Below are 22,488 nucleotides of genomic sequence, written 5' to 3'. Positions count from 1 at the left end.
GAGTAAATTACTTGCAGATGGGCGGCAATAGCGTCGCACGTAACAAATAGAACAGGAAACAACATCAAGAACTACTAGAATATGCATATACGAAAGAATTTAAGGAAGATCCAAGGCCATTTTCCTGACATCGTCAAAAAAAGCGGCGCCACCGCTTCGGGATCGATTTCCATTCAAAAATCGGTGAGGCGCCTCCAACAGATGATTTATCGAATCTGTCGTGTCGGGATGCACTGCAAACAATCCATAGATAATAAGAAGAAGGAGTATTCCCTCCTTTCCGCTATAATTAGTTTGTTTCTTTTTGTTGCAGAAATTAAAAACCATGTTTATTATTTTAAATGGAGAGAGAATAAAGTAATGCAGAACAAAAAATAGAGAGAAATTTTTTTTAAATAAATAAAAAAAATATTCAAATAAATGATGAAAGAAGTAGGTTCACGCCTACATTTTCTAAGGATAGAAAACACGGTTGAATCGTGACTAGTAGGGATTAAAGAAGCGGGAAAGAAAGGGGAAAACAACAAAACTAGACCAAAGCTCGATATAATAGAAATAGCTCGAATAAAAATTAGAGTATCATTTCGACAATCAACAACTCGAAATGAATGTTATCTCAACAATATTTGAACTCAATAGAAGCAACATTCAGCAGAAGCATTTGAGAGTAGAATACTGTTATGTATGAATACATAATATATTCGAAACATTTGATAGACATTCTTCCCAGTTATGCTCAACACCCACCGCGCTCGTCACCGCTCAATCTGCACATTTTGAAAACAGGGGTTGAGTACTTGATGTACTCATGAACATATGCCAAAACAATTTTATAAAAACCGTTATGTTATGCCACCATTGAGTGAATCTCGGGTTTTACTTTAAAATATCGAGAAAACACTAAAATCATTTCAAGCACAAACTTTCTACTCATCTCCAAGTAATTTTCCACATCGTTTCAAAAACACAACCATTTCTCCTTGAGTTATTTAAGAAACTGCCATATTGATGCACTATTTTTTAGAACTATTAATACCTGCAAGTATACAGAATAGAAATAGTATAGCCAAAGGTCAGTACCGGATATCGATCACGGGGAAAACAAACACACACTGTCTATCTTCTACTAAGACTCAATTACTATCTGGAAGAACCGAAAGATTTTGAAAACTTTTGAAAACTAAAAAAAATTGAAAATAAATAACAACTAATTGCGAATAAATCACAGAGATAAAATATTGAGATAAGAGAATTCCAGGGATGTGTGTTCACATTAATGGTTATACAAATTCCAAACTACAATACCCTAGCACAGTTATTACTTTGATAGGACGAGTCACCTAGTTTATGCTCATGCAATGCAAACGTTGATTACAAGATTAGGGTTGTCAATCCTAACACGTAACACCATAAAGCTCCTAAGACCCTTGAAAAGTCCTCACTCTCAATTAACAGTGTCGTTTTAAAGGAGGCTAATTGTAGCATCTACTAAGTGGATCTAACTCGCTAGAACTCTCTCTCAATTATGAAGCAAGTTATATTAAATCATGCAGCATCAGAATTACTTAGGGAAGAAACAAAGTAAAAACAAAACGGATATTAAATAGAAAACTGGAATTGTATAACCAAAGTCGTTACTAACACATCCCTAGAATCCTATGAGTTTAGTTACACATAGTGAAATAAGCTAAACACATAGATTGAAGGGAAAACAATTTGAACATAAAACTAAAGCAAATAAAACCCGTAGGTTGAATCCTTGTCGTTCTTGATGTTCTTGAAATCCTTCTTCAACTCCTTGCACAATGACGTATTCTAGCTTTTAGTCTCTGGGAATTATTTTGCAAAAAGAAGCTCTAATTTGATGAAGCTTGAGGTCCTATTTATAGGGGAAAGTCAATCCTCATTGTAAAAGGAAAAGATCTTCAAAATATGGTAAATCTTGGAGCAGATCTAGGGCGAATCGGATTCGCCGCCTTTCTCTACCGCGCACCTTAGCCGGCGGTCGCTACATTGGAGTTCAGAGACTCTGTCCTTTCGGCGGCGGACCGCCGCATGACTTCCGGCGGTCGCCGGGCGAGACTCGATTCCAAGCGTGAGTTTCCGAGGCGGGCCGCTGCATAACTCTGACCGCCGGGCGCCGGCGGTCGCTGTACAACTTTGCGGCGGTCGCCGGTCACCATCCGAACTCCAGATTTCCAGACTTTGCGTTTTAACTCCCTTTTTTGGCTCAAATATGCACATTTCTTACAAAACACGTCAAAATACCAAAATAGATAAAATATGCAAATAATCGACATGTAAAGTGACTTTGACATAAAAAAGGACCAAATAATGGCCTTAAAACCGTGCAAAATCCGAACGTATCACATATCTGTTCTTTAGGGTGCCGTGTAAGGTGACCACTTTCCACGAGCATGAAAACCGGCCAACCCATTCGAAGACTCACGGTCCTCATCATGTACACTAGTCCGAGTAGGGACGTACCCTTTCTAAGACCGAATTCGGTTTAACTCATAGTAGGGACTCACTCCCCACTAAGCAATCATCAACATCATCATCTCAACAACCTCAACAACATGTGAAACAAAAATATGTCCACAAATTCTCATCATATCAACAAAATAGAGAAATTCACTAGCACTCAATAGGTATACTTCGCAACAATCAAAATCACTTTCGCTTTAAGCGTACATAATTACATATCACATCATCACGTAATAAAATTATAATTGCAAATCATAGGCATTACGTCACATAAAATGATACTCGAATCGATATATTAAAACTAAAGCTCTTGAAAGTATTTAGTTCGAAAGCCCACCTCGTTCTTTTAATTTTTTGAATTTGAATTCCTTACTTCGACTTTAATTTTGTTTGCAGAGAATGTCTTCCTTGAAACCATGCTTCACTTTTTTTTCATTTATTTTCGTGGCCGCCCGAGCTTCCTATCTCCATCGACCCAACACTAGAAGTTAATCTTCAACTCATTCTTTAATTGTTCTGTTCCAAACTCCACCAAATTAACATTCTAACCCAAAGTGAAAATAATGATCAACCCCAAACATTTGAAGAAGTTGCCCAAGAGAAATCAAGCTTCAGATCGTCACTTAATCAAGTATGCAATCCATTGCTTCAACAATTAAATAAAATCCAACCGACTCATTGTTCATTTGATAAATAATTGGCCCATAATCTCCATTCCCATCTCTCTTTCGCACATTCTCTGTCTTCTCTTTCGGTGGCGCCGCTGCTCTCCTTTTCACGACGGTGCAGCGCCAATCTCTTCGACTGATCTTTCTCTCCCAAATCCTCCACCTCCAAGCAGTCTCAAATTCATCTCATATCTCTCTCTCGAACTCCTGTCTCTTCCTCTCCTCCGCTCTCTCTCATTGCCACTCCTCCGTCATAGTTTCCATTGCAGCCGAGCCTGCTGCAGCTGAGTTCAGCCCGGTGCTGTCCGCCACCGCCATCGCCGCCGTCACCTCCACCGTCGCCGCTTTGAGCAGCCGCTGCTGTTAGCACACCGGATGCCAGCGCCGCTGCTCCCTCAACCGACATCTCCCTTCATCTTCACTTGTTGTCATCTACATTTTATGTCACCACTGCTGCCGATGTCGCGACGCAGCAGGAGCTGCTGTAGTCACAATGCAGTTGAAGCCTCCGGCCTCCTCCTTCTCCCTCGTGCGGTTTTATGCCGTCATCTCCAGCCATCACTGGACAGCCTCGGTTCGCTGCCGCTGACTGTTCCAGTGATGAAATGGCAACTCTCTCCTGTGCGACTAATTTCCTCTTAGCAGGACATAAAATTACCATGTCCGCCCCCTTCGTTTGCCCCGACGTCGGCCAGAAAATAAAAAAAAAATTGTCATTTTCTCCCTAAACCAACCTACCAATATTTATTTCGACCCATCCGTTTATAAATCCTGGATCCGCCACTGATTGTATTATGTTAGATGAAGACTGATTTGTTCCTCTTTTTAGGCGATGCATATCATGGCCAAAACCGATTGTTGAGAGGAGTAATACATGGGTTTTCACATCAACACAACTAGGGCTAGAAAAAAAATAGTAGTATGTGAATTGGGCTCAAACAAATGGATTTCGAATTGGGCTAACAAGATTAATTGCTCTAGGCCCAAAAATGAAGTTGACATTTAATTACATTTATTGTACGTGTATTGATATATAATTATACTCCATTCATCTCATTCTAAGTGGCACATTTTTCTTTTTAAGATGTCTCACTCTAAACGACACATTTTTAAAAATGGAAATATCACTCTTCTACTTTTTCCATCTCTCTTACTTTATCCTCACAAAATAACACTACATAAAATCACGTTCAAAAAAGTAAATGTTCTACTTAGAGTGGGATGGATGGAGACTTGGAGTATTTATTTTTACTCTCACACTATATTTATATGATATATTGATTCGATTTTATAATTTAGGCAAAACCACTACTTTTTAATATTTTTCGACCAACCTATTTACACAATATTACGAGGGTGGACAAGTTGCTTAAAATTTAAAGAGGATAAAAAAAATTAATACAGTTCGATCTTCACCTATTTGTTCTCATTTCATATATGGTTAGAATTAATATTTTTCACGTAGAACATGAATTCACGTTATAATTTAATTGGCTTTAAGTTAAAACCAAAATATTTGTAAAATCATAAAAGTTGATGCAACCTAGTTAGTTGGGAGGATTCAATTTATTAAATGTCAAACAATTATTTCTTTCATTTTTGTATTTTTAAATTGGAGAAAATTAATTTTGAAGAGAATAGTTTTGTACGTGGTAATAATAGAGATTATAGAAAGAACACATAGACACAAAATACAGATTTAAGATCGAATATTACGATTGATACACATGTGTAGCTAGGTTCTTCTCATGCTTGGGAGATTAACTTTATTTATACCGTCCCATAGTAGATGTCACACTTGGACGATAGCATGAGATTTTAGGAGATGTTATTTTATGTGTTAAGTGGTGAGAGAAATACTCCATCTGTCCCATTAGAAATGCAACGTTTTCCTTTTTCGGTTGTCCCACTAAAAATGAAACGTTTCCTAAAATGGAAACATCACTCTCTCTACTTTTCCCTCTCTCTTACTTTACTCTCTCTTCATTAACTCACAAAACAACACTTGCATAAAATCCTGTGCCGGAAACCAAATGTTTCATATTTATTGGGACGGAGGGAGTATAATTTTATAATTGATGTGAGAGAGAACTTTTTCTTAAAAAGGAAATGTGACATCTTTTGTCAAGACTGCACTTGCTAAGGATAGCACAGTCGGGAAACCGTGACTAGGGGCGGGGGTATAAGAAGCGGGGAAAGAAATAGGGGGAAAATAAAATAAATTCAAACATTGGTTGGAGACAGGACTAATCAAGTGCTGATAGATAGAGGAAAAGATACTCGCTTATGAAAACTCGAGTAATTATTTGTAAAAGTTTTCAAAATACCAGAGTTTTGAACAAAATAGACTAGAGTCTTTTAAGATGCACAGCGGAAGGAAAAGAACGCGGTTCATGTACCTCCGAGAGTCCTAATCTGATTGAATTAAATGTATTGTCTCAATAGCACTTCTTCCACCACTTCACTGCTCAACCTGCACATTTAGAAATATATGCAGGGCTGAGTACAAAAGTACTCAGTGAACATATTGCCGAAAAATACAAATATACATTTGAAAATATTGTCAAGCCATTATCACAGTAATAGTCAGGGGTTTTATTAAAAAGACCTGAGCTTACTAAAAATCATTTTTCGATTGCAGTCCATTTTCTTTCTGTATTTTGCCATATATGATCATCTTGTGCCGTAGAGATGGTGTTCTCTCACGGTCACATTAACAATCTTGTGCCGTAGAGATGGTGTTCTCTCACAGTCACATCAACATTCTTGTGCCGGGAAAGTGGCCACCTTCCTCGGTCACCAGACCTGCCCTCTGGCCATAGGTCTCCTGTTTACACTAGTTCGAATAGGGACACCACCCTCACTTGGACCCGAATTCGATTCATATATCATCATTCATAACTCACTTGGCCTCACGCTAAAACAGATAGGCATCATACATAAAACATTTTGGCAAGACAACATCATTTAAAATAAACAACGAACATATGTTCGAGTTTTTCATAAATATCGCTTCAAAAATAATTTGCATTTTTATCCATATTAGTATGTAGGATATAAAAGCTCACCTTGTTTGCTTTCAAAGATTTTCACAAATAATTCTCTATTTCTCAATGTTACCTTCCTCCAGGTTCTCCCTTTTTTGGAAACAAAATACAAGCTAAATTTAGCTTCAAGAATAAAATATGATAGCTTGATGACATGCATCTTATTCCATGCTTCTTCTTCTACGTATCTTAGGTTCCATAATTAAGTAGACCCATACTAAGATTTAAAAATTTACTTTAATCATATTATTTAAAGAAAAGCAATGTGTAAAAATATCAATTGATATTTCGAAACTGGTCAAGACATCCTATTTCATTTTAAGCCCAATCAACAAATAAATTCAGAAATGGATTATTTTTCAATTATCTACTGCAGGCATTATTATTTAAAAGGGATTGGGCTCAGATTTATTTCTCACCTCTTTAGCCCAAACGAATAAAGATTAATTCATTAAGAATAGAACTCATATATATAAATACCCAAATTCATTATCTCCCTCATCATTCAACCTAACCTTAATTAGATTTGAGAGAAGCTCATCCCACTCCCTACCTGACGCCACCGTCGCCATCCTGCCGGCGCAGCCCCCGGCGGCGTCTCTCCGATTCTCCCTCTCCTCTCTCTCTTTCCCCCTCCTCTATCTCTCCCTCTCCCTCTCTTGGCTCCGCCGCCACCGCCCTCACTCTCTCTCGGATCCGCCGCCGCCGCCACTGTGCATGCACAGGCGGTGGCTTCGGCCTCCTCCGTTCCTCGTGCTGCCGGAGCAGCTTCCCGGCGCCACTCCAGCCCTGGCCGCTGCCTCCTCACCAAATCCCGAGAGGTAAATTAGGGAAATTCCATTCTGTTTCCTTTTTGGTTTTATTTCTAAAGATTTGATCTTTGATTTAAAAGTTCGGTGTGTAACTTGTAGATTTGTCAAGATTGTGAATTTCTAGCAGTCATGGGGTGTGGGGCTGCCCTTGTCGTCTCCGGGCTGCTGAAGAGCCTTCGCCGGAAACCCGACAGATTTGTACTAACGAGATAAGCTTTCTCATTCTTTCTAGTTATTAAGGTAGTAGGATTCTATTTTGGTTCTATTTATGAATTTGGTGAATTGTGAGTATTTTTCTAGCTACTTAGAAGAAGACTTGATAGTGAAACCTCTTGTTAATCTTGCTGTGTTTTGTTAATGTTACTTGGGCAGATTCTACTCTCACTTTATATATGCATATGCTTGTACATATATGAAAGAAAAGAAAGGTTTGGGGCTTACCTTTTTGATGTGAGGAAAAAGTGTTGTTGGATTGGAGACTTAATCCTACAAGTATCTGCAACTCTCCCTCTATCCGATGCGAGTATGAACTCCTCTATTCTATGTGAGTATGGAAAGAATTTGTGGAATGTTTGACAGTGATGGGTTTCCTAAAGTGGAAAGGCTGGGCTTTTTATACTTGCTATTTCTTTGCAAGTTACTATGCAAGTGGAGGGGGTTTAACATTGGGGAAGATTTAACATGGGGGAGGTTTTACCTTGGGGAGTTTTACTGCCAAAAATCTATTCAAAGATTGTGTTTGGATTTGGGGTAACTATGCTCCGTCGATCAATTCTACTCAATCTACTATTGGATTTGATATCTTATTTGTTTACATGGCATAATCTATTTCGTCAAATCTTGTGATGAAATCTTCAAAGATTATATGCATTAAATGCACACAACCCACTTGCAAATTCTTACTTATATCTCATCATATTTTATTCGATATAATACGTGAATCTTCATAAATGAATGCCTAGGTAAATCTTTGAGAAAATCTTCAAATCCATATTGCTACTGTATATTTTGATCTTGGCATTAAGTCCAAGATCTTATATGATTTCTACTAATTTTTCCCATTTTACGGAGGAACATTCATTTGCGGATGTCGGTGACGTGTTGGACTTTGTTGGGATGTGAACAGTGTCGTCAAATGGGCTGCCCGAGACTTGCACGTCTTTTGCTTCCGATTGTAATAGGCTAGGCTTTGATTATTTTGTAATATTGGACTTGAGTCATGTATCGGATATTAAAATTTTCTTTGAATTTATTCTTTGGATAGTCAATGAAAATAATTGCTAAATAGCACAAAAGTTTATTAGATGTCTCGTCTATATTTTCGTAACTCAATGTAAGATTCTTTTAAATTTTAGTGTCCCTTTGAAATATCTAATATTCGCTGTATCATTCTTTTATTTAATGTTGTAAAATCCTTTCAAAGTTTTGGGTTGTTACATCTTTTGTGGGAAAATCTAAAAAGGAAAGTGTGACATCTACTATGGGGCAGAGGGAGTAGTAAATTGTCGAATAAAACCACAAAGTTTGGTAATTTTTAAAATCGATCAATAATATCATGACTTTGATACTTTTTTAATTGTTTGATTGATGTGAATTCAGAGAAAGTTATGTTTATATGTCATTTACTTTATTAGACACTTTTGAGAGAATAAGATTTAAGTAAATTTAATGTAGTAAAAAATTTAATGTAGGACTATATTAATTATATCTTGTATTATTATAGGTGAAAAATTAGGTGTATTTTTGCCGTATCAAGAAGCGTCACAAGCACCCCGAAGAATGCGGGTACATTAATTAGACCTAGTGTTATTATATGTGATAAATTAGGTACACTTTTATCGAATCAGTCGTGTCAGTAAACATCGTAAGGATCCCAAAGATCGCGGACACATCCTTATATACTTTAAAAGATAAATGGAACATATAAGTTAGTTGGATTTTCAAACTAAAAATGCTAGGATTTATATTTTTTTGGGTTTTTCAATTTCAATTTTCATTAGTTGACTTCGAAAACTCAAGAACGTGATAAGACCTCAGTCGATTGATTCAATTCATAAAATGTCAAGCAACATTTTCTTTTGATTTTTTCCTTTTTTACTGAGCAAAATTTCAAAAAGAGAAATGTTTTGGATGTGGTAAATAGAGAATAAAAAGATTATCCAATATATAAAAAAAATACATAAAATAAAAAGCAATAGATTAAGATAGATCAAAAAATTTGGTCAACGTTTAGTCATTCTGCAAATTTTAAAAACAGTCAATTATATCAAAACTTTGATATCTTTTTCAATTATTTCATTGATTTGATTTATGAATAGTCATAATATTCTCTTTTCATAAAAATGTACAAATTCTAATAAACAATCAGTCATTTCAAAAAGCGCCGCAAGCATCCCGAAGGTTGCGGGTACATTAATTAAACCTTGTAAGTACTGTATAAAATTTAAATTTGTATATTTTTATGAAAGGATAATACTTATGATCATTCGTATCGAAAAGCACTGCAATCATCCCGAAGATTGCGGGTAAATTGAATAAACCTTGTACGTACTCTATAAAATATAAATTGGTACATTTTTATGAAAGGAGAGTACTTATGGCCGCAAGCATAGCAGGTACATTGATTAGACCTTATAATTATTATATAAAATATAACTTTGTACATTTCTATGAAAGGAGAATATTTATCGCCATCCATAATATGATCACATAACAAAGTGCAAAAAGCATCCCGAAGATTGCGGGTACATTAATTAGACCTTGTAAGTACTATATCCCGAAGATCGCGGGTATATTAATTAGACCTTGTAAGTAGTATATAAAATTTAAATTTTTACATTTTTTTATGAAAGATGAATATATATAGCCATCCATAATAATGATCAAATAACACTATTATTTAGCATTTTGGCTTCAAATCACACATAATTTATCACAATTTAAATTAATAAAATTATTGAAAAAGAACTATATCCCATCTTTTAATCTACTTTCTCAATTATCAACTCGTCTATTCAAAGCTATTTGCCTCAATTATAAACACTCCTCGTCAAAGCTATTTGCCGCAATTAAAACTATTTGCCTTAAACTAAAATAGAAAAAAAGTTAAAAGCAAAAATTGCCTCAATTAAACCTATTTGACCTTATCACTTTGACCTTATCCCTTTCGACTAAATTGACTCATATCTCTACATAAACATTAAAGCCACAACTTAACCATATCTATTCCATTTACCTTTATATAATTATCATACTAAAGTTCAAAATTACTCTAGTATATTTTTCTAAAAATACTTTTCAGTTTATATTGTGTGTTACCTTCTGGTCCTAAACTATATGTTTTGATTCATATTTAACGGTTCTGTCAAAAGTAACAGTATTTCGCATTTTGACTTTATGAAGTGTTAAATATGGACATAAACATAATTAAAAGTAGTTGACACTTAATTTATCACGGAACCGTTAAATATAAACCAAAACATATTGTTTATGACGAAAAGCTAAATACACATTTAATGAATTGGACCAATATATATTTTAGGCAAACAACCAATTTCGGACTTTAGTGGATGATTATGTATATAAATACATACGCATCCTTGTGTGTCAGTGTGTGTATGTTCATTTATTCTTCACAATACAAACTGTTCTATCATTTGTAAACTTGGTAACTTGATTTTGTAGGAAAAGAAAAGCAATGGCGAGAAGGATCATTGTGCTCAGACCGAGGGTTGAGGATGGAGTTGTGTACATGGATTGCATGAAGAATCATGCAGCACATCTCGGACTTCACGCGGTCGATGGCTGCAGGGAGTTCATGGCCTCCGCGCCAATCCCAGATAATCCGGAGGCGGAGCTGACCTGCGCCGCCTGCGGCTGCCATCGTGATTATCACAGGATGGTAGCAATTGAAGATCTTTAGGTCTTCAACATATTTCACATTTTTTCAATTTCAAAATTTAAATAATCCAATGCATTTTGTGGGTTGGAATTGTTCAATTTGTTTCATAGTAATAATCAATTGGAAATTTTAATATTGCAATGCACATGTGTAAGGTTAGAATTTTCGTTTCATTTTCAGTTTGGATATTTTTTGTGATTTTATTAAATAAATGTATCTTTCTAAAATACCAAAATGTTGATGTGGTATGTGTATTGATATCATGGATGTCAAGAGACAAGAGATTATATAGAAATTAACTACTACCGTTATATGTCTCTTCATGAATATAATATAGATTAAGGATGTTTTAATTTTTCTTAATGGTTTCTTCGCATATAAAACGACTGATTTTGGTGTTTTAATTCTGTAATATTTGTAAACACGGTATAGATTTGTCCGTGATCTCCGGATGCTTGTAGTGCTTCACGAAAAATTTTATGGAATAAATGCATCATGTTAAAATATCAAAATGTGGTTTTGTGAGTATTGATATAAGCATATCAAGAGATTTAAAGAAATTAACTGGTACTACCCCATATGTCACAATATTTGATTGATTAATTAAGGGATAAGTTATTTAAATCATAAAGGTTAATTAAATTATGATCAGTTCCGCAAGATTTGTAAACAAAATATTAAATTAAAATGTTTAAATTATTCATAATGGTTTCATTTACGTCCAAAACGACATATTTTAGTGATGTTAAAGACATGGTATTTTCATTAAAAGTATAAAAATTTATCAGCGATTATCGGGATGCTTGCAATGCTTTCCAACACGACTGATTCGATAATTGTAAAACGACAGATTTTAGTGGTGTTGAAAACATGTTTTTTTTAAAGTATATAGATATGCCCATAATTTTCGGGATGCTTGTGGTGTTTCCGAACACAATTGATTTTATTTTATAAATTTTTCATCTTAAAATATCAGATTTGGTATATGTATTGATATCATGTATATCAAGAGATTATAAGGATATCCCATTTTATATCCCAACATTTGATATTTCGTTTAAAATCATGGCCACCCATAATAATGATCAAATAACACTAGTATTATTTAGTATTGTACTCATACATAATTTTCCATAAAACTAAATTAATGAAATAATTGAAAAAATTTAAAATTTATGATACACTAATTACCTAGTTTTAAAAATTGTAGAATGATCATAAACTAATCAAACTTCGTGATTTTCCATCAATTTGTCTTCAATAAATCAATCTCCCAAGCATCAGAAAACTTCTACGTAGCCTCGGCCTGAGAGCTTATGAGAAATAAATCGTAGAAGAGGGCGGTGCATGATTTCAAACGGGGAAAATGAATTGGAACTTTAATATCCGTGTTCTTGTGGAGGTTCGAATAGGCTGCCAGTGGACACAAAGCTTCAACGGAGGGGAATTTCGTTGGATTCTAGCTGTAGGTGTTGTAGTAGGCCGAGGGTTGAGTCCAGACTTCATCTGTTTGTAAATGGCGAGGCAGCAATGTGTTTGGAGTCACTTTGCCACGTAGTTTCCACAAGTGTGACCTGATGGTGGATTTCATGACATGCCTGCCGCATGTTGTGCGACCAAGGAGAATTGGGTTCAATGGAGACTTTCGGATGCACCATCGATGAAAATTAATACCGATGGAGCATTTCACTTGTCGACACGGTGTGCAGGAGGAGGGTGATGTGGTGAGGGATCTAATGGTGATATTTTGGCAGCTTTTGCTTCGGTTTCGAAGGCTGTGTCAGGACTTGATACAGAAGTCGTGGCATTATGGGAGGGTCTGATTCTTGCTAAAATTTTTGGAACTAACATACGCATTGAATAAGACGCTGAGTTGTTGGTTGGGTGGTTGCGGTTGGGTCAGTTGGGATCAATGGAAGTTCGTCAAGGCTTGGCCAGAATAAGGGGGGATTAGAAAGACATAGAGTGGAAGGTATCGCATATCCTTAGGGAAGGTAACAATTAAGGCAGATGATCACCTGGCTGACTTGGGTATTCGTCTGGCATCGAGTTCGTACGTCACTAAAGATTCGGCTCCAGCTCATGTGAAGGCTTTGAGACCACCTCCATTGGTGACACTACACACAATGTCACTCACAAAAAACAAAATAAGTACAATTAAAAAAAATTCTAAAACAAAAAAAACCAACCGCCCCTCATGAATGAGGAGCACCCTGCCGCCACCAAACAAATTGAGGGGCACATGCCACATGTCATAATATTAATGGCTGAATATTGATTTCTTTTTTCTTTTTGTTTTTTCACTTTTTATTATTGATTTATTTTATTACTTATTATTGGACTACATGTATGTTGTAATAAATTTGCACAATAACAATATAATTTTACATCACATTTTCAATCTTGAAAATTTTGCACTACATTAAATTTTGATTGTTTTATTAATTATTATTTTTTTATTCAATGATTATTATATTTATCTCTATATATCTTTTCAAATATCATGTGAATTATTCTTCCAAAAAAATCATGTGAACCACTCTTCCATAAAATGACATCTGACTACTTCTTTTTTTATTATTTTATTTTAATTTATTATTTTTTACTATTTGCTACTACATTGTGCTTCACTTTTCTATATATATCCCACTTAACATATACAATTCCTCACAAAAGCAACCAAATCCTCCAAATTATCGCCCTTTCATTCTTGTTTTGATAAATTTGGTTTTATGGATCCAAATCATCCAGATTATCGCTCTTGTTTCCCAAACTATTTTAATTCCCAAAATTATCAACAATCATCAGAATATCCAAGTTCGCAAAATTTTCCAAATTTTGCAACACCTTATCAGAATCCCCAATCATTTTCAAATCCCGAGTATTCACAAAACTTTGAATTATCTCCAAATCTAAGCCAAATTCCTACATCTACTGAAATTCCCACATCAAACAATGTCGTCCAAAACTTGTTCGGAGATGCCCAACAAGAGAACAAAAAGAAGAGGAGCTCAAACAATGTAAGTTGGGTTGTGAAAGAAGATTTAGCACTTATGTCTTCTTGGGTCCATGCAAGCGTAGATAGTGTGCGTGGTAAACATCAGAAGGGAGATGCACTATGGGTACGTGTGAAAAACTTGTATCACGTAGCTCAAGCAGAAAATCCAGCTGAAATTAACAAAAGAAATGTGGATTCTATGAAGAGTCGATGGAAACGACTTAACGAAAATGCAAACAAATGGGTGGCTGCTTGTAGAGAAGCAAACGCGCGAAGGAGGAGTGGAATGAGCGACCAAGATGTTGAGAATGAAGCTCATAGCATCTACCAAGGAGGAGGCGGCAACAAATTTCAAGATTTGATAGTGTTTAATGAAGTTATGAGCAAACATCAAAAGTGGAGTATTCATGATACAACACAGGTATTTCCTCCTGACAATGAAAATGTTGGTTATGAACAGGATGGTAGCAATTCAAAGAGGACAAAGACTTCTGAATCTGGCGAGTATACTATCCCTTCAAATCCGGAAACTCCTACATCTGGCCATTCAACTAGTTCTCGGCCTATGGGCAGAGACAAGGCAAAAAGAAAAGGAAAAAGTAAGGTAACACAATCTGATTCTACTAATGCTCAAGTTGCTGCAGAACTTCATGCACTAAGGCTAGCTAAAGATAATGAGAACGAACTAGTGAAGGCTCGACTGCAGATAGAGCGTGAAAAGCTGGAAAAGCCCTCTATGAAGATGTACCAAAAAATGTTGATCAAGTTGTTGGACAAAGAGCACTTGTCCCCAGAAGATCAAGCGATGAAACATCAACTAATGGATATTGTGTTTAAAAAATGAATGATTTTAGTTTGATATGAGTTTGGTGTGATAATAAGTTATGTAAGACCATCGTTTGGTGTGACATTAGTTTAAGTAATATTAGTTTGGTGTGCTTTTAATATGTAATGTTAGTTTGGTGTATGTTGGTGTGATCTTTGTTTGCACTTTATGTAATATAAATTTGTGTAATATTAAGTTTATGTGATATGGTCACATGCATCTTCTGGAAAAGCAATTGAGATGTCACAATTATTATTTCTTTATCACATGCATTTTTTTAGATATGATTTTCGTGACACATGCATTTTCCTGCAAAAGTATTTGAAATGTCACAAACATCATTACTTTATCACATGCATTTGCAGATATGAATTTGGTGCTACTTGCATTACAAAAGCTTTGAAATGTCACATGCATCACAGTGTCAATCAAATGAGTTGTCATCGCATGCATTATCCTGCAAAAATTAGATATGTCACATGCTTTACTGCAATTGTGTGTCACATGCTTTACAAACATCACTTCTTTATCTGACAAAAGTTTTGAAATGTCACATGTATCACAGTGCCACTCAAACGTTTTGTCATCGCATACATTATCATGCAAAAATTAGATAGGTCACATGCTTTACTGCAATTGTGTCTCACATGTCTTGGCGTTTAGTGTCACATGCAAATTTATTTAGTCTATACATAGCTGGTGGAAATTTTTTGAAGATACCACCAAGTACTCATTCCACCTCCAAAAAATGTCTTCTGGTGAAAACTCATCACTTTCATCGGATTCAAGTTCTGATGATTCAAATATCATAGCCCTCAATGAATGGGAGGAACGAGTTTCTCAACAAAATCATCAAATCTATACAATTGTTGAGAACATGTTATCCGCCAATCACAATCTAATTGTGGGGGCTCAAGCTTCTACAGTTAGAAAAAGGTATTGTGAAAGGCAACGCGAGATTGGTGCTGAGCGTTTGATCAATGACTACTTTAGTCCCAACCCGACATATGGGCCAGAGGTCTTCCGACGCCGATTTCGCATGCACAAATCTGTATTCCTTCGGATTGTAGAAGCTGTTACTGCTAATGATGAGTATTTTCAAGAGAGACGCGATGCTACAGGGAGACAAAGTTTGTCATCGTTACAGAAATGTACCGGAGCTATGCGGGTGTTGGCGTATGGGACATCATCCGATGTCGTTGATGAATATTTGCGGATGAGTTCAACGGTGACGAGAGATTCTCTAATACATTTCGTTGAAGGTGTTATCTCATGTTTTGGTGCCACATATCTTAGAAGACCTACTGAACAAGATCTCGCTAGACTTCTATATGTAGCAGATCAACGTGGGTTTCCAGGCATGATTGGGAGTATAGACTGTATGCATTGGGAATGGAAGAATTGTCCTAACGCATGGGCTGGACAATATACAGGGAGAAGTGGCAAACCAACGATCATTTTGGAAGCTGTTGCATCATACGACTTATGGATATGGCATGCATTCTTTGGAACTCCAGGTTCGTGCAATGATATTAATGTACTCCATAGGTCTCCTGTTTTTGATGATGTCTTAGAAGGTCGAGCACCATCTGTTAATTACGTAGTAAATGGTCATCAGTATAATAGGGCATATTATCTTACTGATGGCATATACCCTGCATGGGCTGCATTTGTGAAGTCAATTGCTTCTCCACAAATTCAAAAGCATAAGTTGTTTGCTCAATTCCAAGAGTCTATCAGAAAAGATGTTGAGCGAGCATTTGGAGTCCTACAAGCGCGTTTCGCATTTTTGCGAAGGCCATGCCTTGTCTGGGACAAGATGTTGATGGGAAAAATTATGATTGCTTGTATAATCATGCATAATATGATAGTAGAAGATGAACGTGATACATATCAAAATTATTATGATCCTACTGAGTTTTTTGAAGATACACCTACAAGAGCACAAGAAGGAAATGCTGAAGCTTTTTGCTACTCTACTCAACGGATTGGGAGTTTGTTTTCTTATATAACAAATCGAGATCAACTCCGCAATAGAGAAGCTCATATTGCCCTTCGAGATGATTTGATTGAGCACATTTGGGATAAATTTGGCACAAATAGTTGAATTTGTAATGTTTATCTTTTTTAGTAATCTTTCTTATTTTTCACTTTAGTTTGTAATTTGGTTTGTTTATTTTCTATTATTGTACCGTATTTCTTTTATTTGTGTATTTTTATTATGTTGTACTTCACTTATATATGGATGTGTAATAATTTTTATTATAAATTTGAATTATAAAATAATTTATATAATTTTATATGAGTTTTTTAATATATTTGAATAAATATAAAATTTATATTGATTGAAAGTATATGAAAAAGAAAATATGTATTGGGGTTGAGTTGGAGTCATTGATGGAGGTAAAAGTTTTAATAAGTTGGGGGTTGTATATGTGGATGAAAGAGAAATGATTATTTAATTCAAAAGTTGATTGGGGTTGGGTTGGGTGGGTGTCACCAATGGGGATAGTCTAATTTAATTTTTATTTAATTCTTTACTTTTCAAAATTTTACTTAATTTGAAATTTAAAATGAAAGAATGTAAAAAATTTCAGAGTATACAAATAAAAATATAAAGAAAAAGGATGTATGGATCGTTGCCTTTCAGATTTAATACTATATCTGATTAATTAATTGAATTTATATGATGTAAGATTTGTAGCATCTAAATCTGAGATTTGTGTTAAATTTATCGTTAAACATCAGTAAATGATTTATTATTGCCTTTATAATGAAATCAATGGGGTGAATTATTGAATCATCTCACCCTCTCGGAATTTCAACATGTTCAAGATATACTTAGTTGTTTTAGTAATAGCTATCATTTTGTAGTCACTGCTCAGGGCTGCGATTTCGGACTGCGTAAGGATAATAGGGAAGCGCCGTATATCTTCTCTTGAAAAATTGGCAACCTTTAAGGTTGAGCTGTGCCGACGATGATGATCTAGGATTTCATAATATTACTGTAGGTCAAGATAATTTGTGGAAGTTATGCCCTATTATTTTGGGCAATACTTTATTCTTTTGTCATTTATGGTGGAATCTAAAGCAAGTAGCTTTCAATGTTTACAAGCATCAGGATTACGATATTACGAAGCCCTTAAATGTGTTTGGGGTGAAGAGCGATAGTATTTATTTAGCACACGATTACTCCCAGTCATCTTTGTAGAAATATATATATTTCGTGGTAGCCTTAATTGGATTGTATTTCTAAAATTCTATTATTCATCTATGTTTTTAGTGCTTATTTAAATGCACAATAACGAGAATTTGTCTACAGCATTACTAGTGATTAATTTGTATTTCAATTTATTGTTCATGCACATGTGAATACTCCAAAAAAAATTTTTTAAATGTGAATTTAAAATGTTCTATGGAATTTAAAGTGTTAAAAAAAGTGTAATTTACTCGTATAATTACTTTGCCTTCTTGATAAAGAAACGAAGAAGATTGCAAAAAATGTATTCTTGTCGTTTCAATTTGACAATAGAATGAAGTTTTCAATTGTCTTTCTATCCTCCTACTTTACTAATCTACATAAAAATTCATGTAGTTTCAAAAGTGTCGATTTTTAAGTGATTGATGAAGAACCATCTTCACAAAAATTATCAATTGCTATCACAATTTAATATTCTTCTCAATTATATCATTGATTTGGATTTTAGGAAACTGCGAATGACCCAAAAGCTGAATTACATTTACTGAATCTTATTATAGGAGTAAGATTCTATTTTATACTAACATTTTCAAAATTTAAATAAATATGACAATTGAGAAAACTGTCAATATTATGATATAATTGATTTTTAAGTGGTGGAATTAAACCAAAAATTGACCATATTTTATACTCCCTTCGTTTCACAAAAGATGTCACACTTTCCTTTTTAGTTTGTCCCACAAAAGATGTCACATTTTCCTTTGTGGAAAAAGTTCTCTCTCACATGAATATAAAAGTTATATTTTCTCTCTCCATTTAACACACAAAACAAAACCTCCTAAAATCCCGTGCCGTCCCACAAGTGTGATATCTTTTATGGGACGGAGGGAGTATCACTTTTTTTCCGTTAATTCACTCTTTAAACAAATAATAAGTGATTAAGATATTAAAAATTGATTCATATTATCCATGTCCACAATTAATATGGTTCTTGCTCTATAAAATGGTTTTATAAGGGTGTCTAAACTAATAGCGGCTAACAAGTAATTCTCTTCCCAACTCGATAACAGCAGTGTATCGGGTATCCGCTATCCGACGACAACGGGAAACAGGTCAGTGAGGTCGGGTATTATAATTTTGGGTGTTGCGGGTATACCTAAAATATCCGATACACCCGATTGTTATATGATTAGGATATTTTTATTTGTATTTTAATTAATTAATTAATTAAGCATTTTAGTTTAGGTAGGGTTTATTTTCTAAATCTCATCTTTTCTCTTCTATTCTACCCCGTAACTTTTTTTGTTTTTCCATTCTATTTCTTTTATTTTCTCTTTTTTCAACGAACACAACATACACCGTGTATTTCATTTTTCGTTTTTCCATTCAACTATTTCTTTTATGGATTTAAAGTGAGACGTAATGAGTATATTATACATGGAGTATAGCGTAGCACACTATCTCTATATTATATACTCCCTCCGTCCCGGAGTATTAGACTTACTTCTTTTGGGCACATGATTTAAGGAATTGATATTTAAATAGTTAAAGTGGAGAGAGTAAAGTATGAGAGAGAGAAAAAGTAGGGGAGAGAAGAGAGAAAAAGTAGGTGGAGAATAAAATAAGATAGATTTTTTTGCTAAAAAAGGAAATGAGTCTAATATGTTGGGACATCCCAAAAAGGAAAGTAGGTCTAATACCTTGGGACGGAGGGAGTACTACTCTTCCGTTCCAAGGATGATGACCCCTTCCTTGAGTGATACAAGATTTTATGTAGTTTTATTTTGTGTGTTAAGTGGAGAGAATAAAATAAGAGAGATAGAATAAAGTAAAGAATAAAAAAGTAATGAATCATCTTGAATGGACAAACTAAAAAGGAAAGTGAATCATCTCCATCTGCAGTGGGACAGATGAAATACATATTAACTATAGAAGAGATGTGATCAATCGCTAACTAATTATCAATCCAAAATTGAGACCAATTTTTAACCATTAGATTATAAGATCTCGTAGTTAATATAATGACAAATGTAATATATTTTAAATTTAAATAATTATTAATTAAATTAAAAGGTATTAATGTCAAATCCTATATGTAGTAATTATAACTAACTACTTTCTCTCTCCTCAAAATCATCTCAAATCTTTAAATTTATGTAACTCTCTCAACTTAAATTATTTTTTTACGCAAAAAATATATCAAATTAAAGATAATTTAATAAGGATTCCAACGAGATGTCAATTGCATATGTTCCGACGATGTTCGGGTGATGAAATTTGATAAATTATATTTCAATTTTCGTATATGTTGATAAGCAGCTTTTATCAACAAATGCAACAAAAAATCTCCATATATTGTAGGCAAGATCTCAATATTATGCATGTCCAATCTCAATAAAAATGTGTTGATATTTTCTTGTCCTTGTGTTGATATTTTATTGTCATATTGTTGATATTTGTAATACACAATGTTGATATAAAAAAACACTCACGAAAATTATCATGTGATAACATAATGACGATATTACCCTTTTGTTGATATTTTGTCTACTATTTATTGAGATTTGTGAGCTTTAATCTCATCCACTCATTTTAAAATCCAAGGGTGGAGATTTAGTCTTGAATTTGGATTAGGGTGCTATAAGCATTAGAATAGGACCCAACTATAGAATATATTAAATATTCAAATATTCAAATAACAAAAAAATACATGTTTGGGTCGGGTACCCGCAACGTCGGGTGCGGGATACCCGACTCGGGTACCGGGACTACCTGATATATACCGGGACTGGGTTTATGTGCTAAATCGGGTGTGGATACTCGCGGGTACCTGTTTCTACACAACTTTATATGGTCTAATCAGCATGAGAAATTCGTTACATGATTATCAGGTAATCAAATCAAAATCGGTTGGGTTTTGGTTAAATTATGATTTCAGTTTGATTTGGTTATTAAATTTTGATTCGAAGCTCGCATAGGACAAGTTCAATACAAAGGTGTGAATTCTTTCGTCAAGAGTTGAATCCAAAGAACATGCATGTGCAATAAGTTCTGCCAATGCCTTCTCCAAACTATCGACACGCAAGAATCTGGTGTTCCAACCATCACTCAAGCTGATATCTGAGTAAAGACAACTGAACACAAAACTAACAAGACAAGAACTGCAATTTAACTAAAAGAAAACAATATTCGAAGACAATCCTACAAAAGAGCTACAGTCACAACTCAAAATGAGCTTACATTTTCCATCCCGAAACTCTTGAGAGAGACAAAGCTTGAAGCATAGATGGTCGTAGGGATGTAAGTATCACGATCCTCTAGAACCACAATGTCATAGTCAAAAGTTTTCGATTTGTTGGAGTAGTAGAATAGCTTTCCATCATCCGATTCCATGAAAATGTCACCATTTTCGAAAACTCTTAATGGCCAAACATGAAGAAAACAATCAAGGGGATCAAATTCGGGGATGATAAATTTCTTTGTTCAACACTGCTCTTCTTCATTCATCAACCAAATTACAATGCCATCATCGATTGAAAAATCGCTTATACAGAGGCAATCCCTTAAAACGCAGAGTGACTTACCGAATGTAAAACCTAGAGGAGGAGGTGCAGAAAAGGCGCTAAAAGTTCTGTTTCAAGATCAAAACAAAGAATCCATCTATCAGAGAGTTTTGTTCTTTTCTCAACCGCCCTATGAATATTTCCATTCAAATATATCCCTCCAACATCTTCATATAACCCGAGCGACCTATCAAACCTACCGAAGGGAACTTTTCTCCATGACCCGGTTCCAACAACGTATACTTGGCACTCATTTCTGTACTCCACCGGTAGTATTAGTTCACCGAAAATCCTAACAATCTTATATTGGCCAGTCATCCTTCTCACTCCAAATCCAAAAGTCTCCACGCCAATCGGAACCTTTGGGGAGGTTTGTCGAGGACAAGGGAGCCTGATATAGTCACGTGTGATTGGATTGCACAAGATAAGATCACCATGATCGACACCACTTAGAAAGATCAAAAGGAAGTTCGAAGTTGAAGGCTACGTTCCAAAGACACTCCTCATCAAAGTTGAGGTCAAGCTCATTCATAAACTCAATGATTTCATATGATTTCGAGTGTGTTTCAACAGCAATGCCCCGGACTGATCTTGAAATATGTGAATTCATAAACTCAGGAGTAGCGAGCAGACTCGAGTGGGGAGTCTTGAGAGGATATTTACTACGATCTCTGAAGGTAGATATTTGAAGAAATCTTCACCCATTTTGGAATTATCAGCAGTTTTCATATCTCAACTTAGCATCTTCATCATTAACCAAAAAAAAAAAGTGAAATTAGAGCAACACCAAAATAACAATCTGGTCAAACCCTAACACAAAAAACTTGATATTTTAATTATATTATATTTATGAAATAAATAATAAATTTTATATATAGTCATATTAATTAATAAGTCTATATGTGTAACAGCCCGGATTTCTAGGGTATAATAAATACGGCGACTGCTACCTCGGCTAACTTAAATGCAACAAGAACATAGGCTAGG

The 22,488-nt window shown here is 34.9% G+C and overlaps 2 protein-coding genes and 1 long non-coding RNA gene across 4 annotated transcripts; all 3 read left to right on the top strand.

Annotated features, from left to right (window-relative positions):
* The first annotated feature begins 6,572 nt into the window (after positions 1–6,572).
* On the top strand, positions 6,573–8,262 carry LOC125186238. Of its 2 annotated transcripts, XR_007170390.1 has the most exons (3): positions 6,573–7,023; positions 7,114–7,254; positions 8,086–8,262. It is a non-coding gene; the product is annotated as an uncharacterized LOC125186238 (long non-coding RNA). The 2 variants fall into 2 exon arrangements; XR_007170391.1 differs by lacking the exon at positions 6,573–7,023 and having other exon boundaries at positions 7,230–7,537.
* Positions 8,263–13,968: 5,706 nt separating this feature from the next.
* Positions 13,969–14,757, top strand: LOC125189834. The gene has a single exon (XM_048087063.1). The coding sequence runs from the start codon at positions 13,969–13,971 to the stop codon at positions 14,755–14,757; it is 789 nt and encodes a 262-aa protein (XP_047943020.1).
* A 730-nt stretch (positions 14,758–15,487) lies between these two features.
* Positions 15,488–16,926, top strand: LOC125189833. Its single transcript, XM_048087062.1, has one exon. The coding sequence runs from the start codon at positions 15,488–15,490 to the stop codon at positions 16,844–16,846; it is 1,359 nt and encodes a 452-aa protein (XP_047943019.1). The 3' UTR covers positions 16,847–16,926.
* The last annotated feature ends 5,562 nt before the right edge of the window (positions 16,927–22,488 follow it).

Source organism: Salvia hispanica, chromosome 5, assembly GCF_023119035.1.
Source record: "Salvia hispanica cultivar TCC Black 2014 chromosome 5, UniMelb_Shisp_WGS_1.0, whole genome shotgun sequence".
Taxonomy (NCBI): domain Eukaryota; kingdom Viridiplantae; phylum Streptophyta; class Magnoliopsida; order Lamiales; family Lamiaceae; genus Salvia; species Salvia hispanica.
Note: the sequence above shows the minus strand (reverse complement) of the source record. Positions and strands in the feature narration are given on the sequence as shown.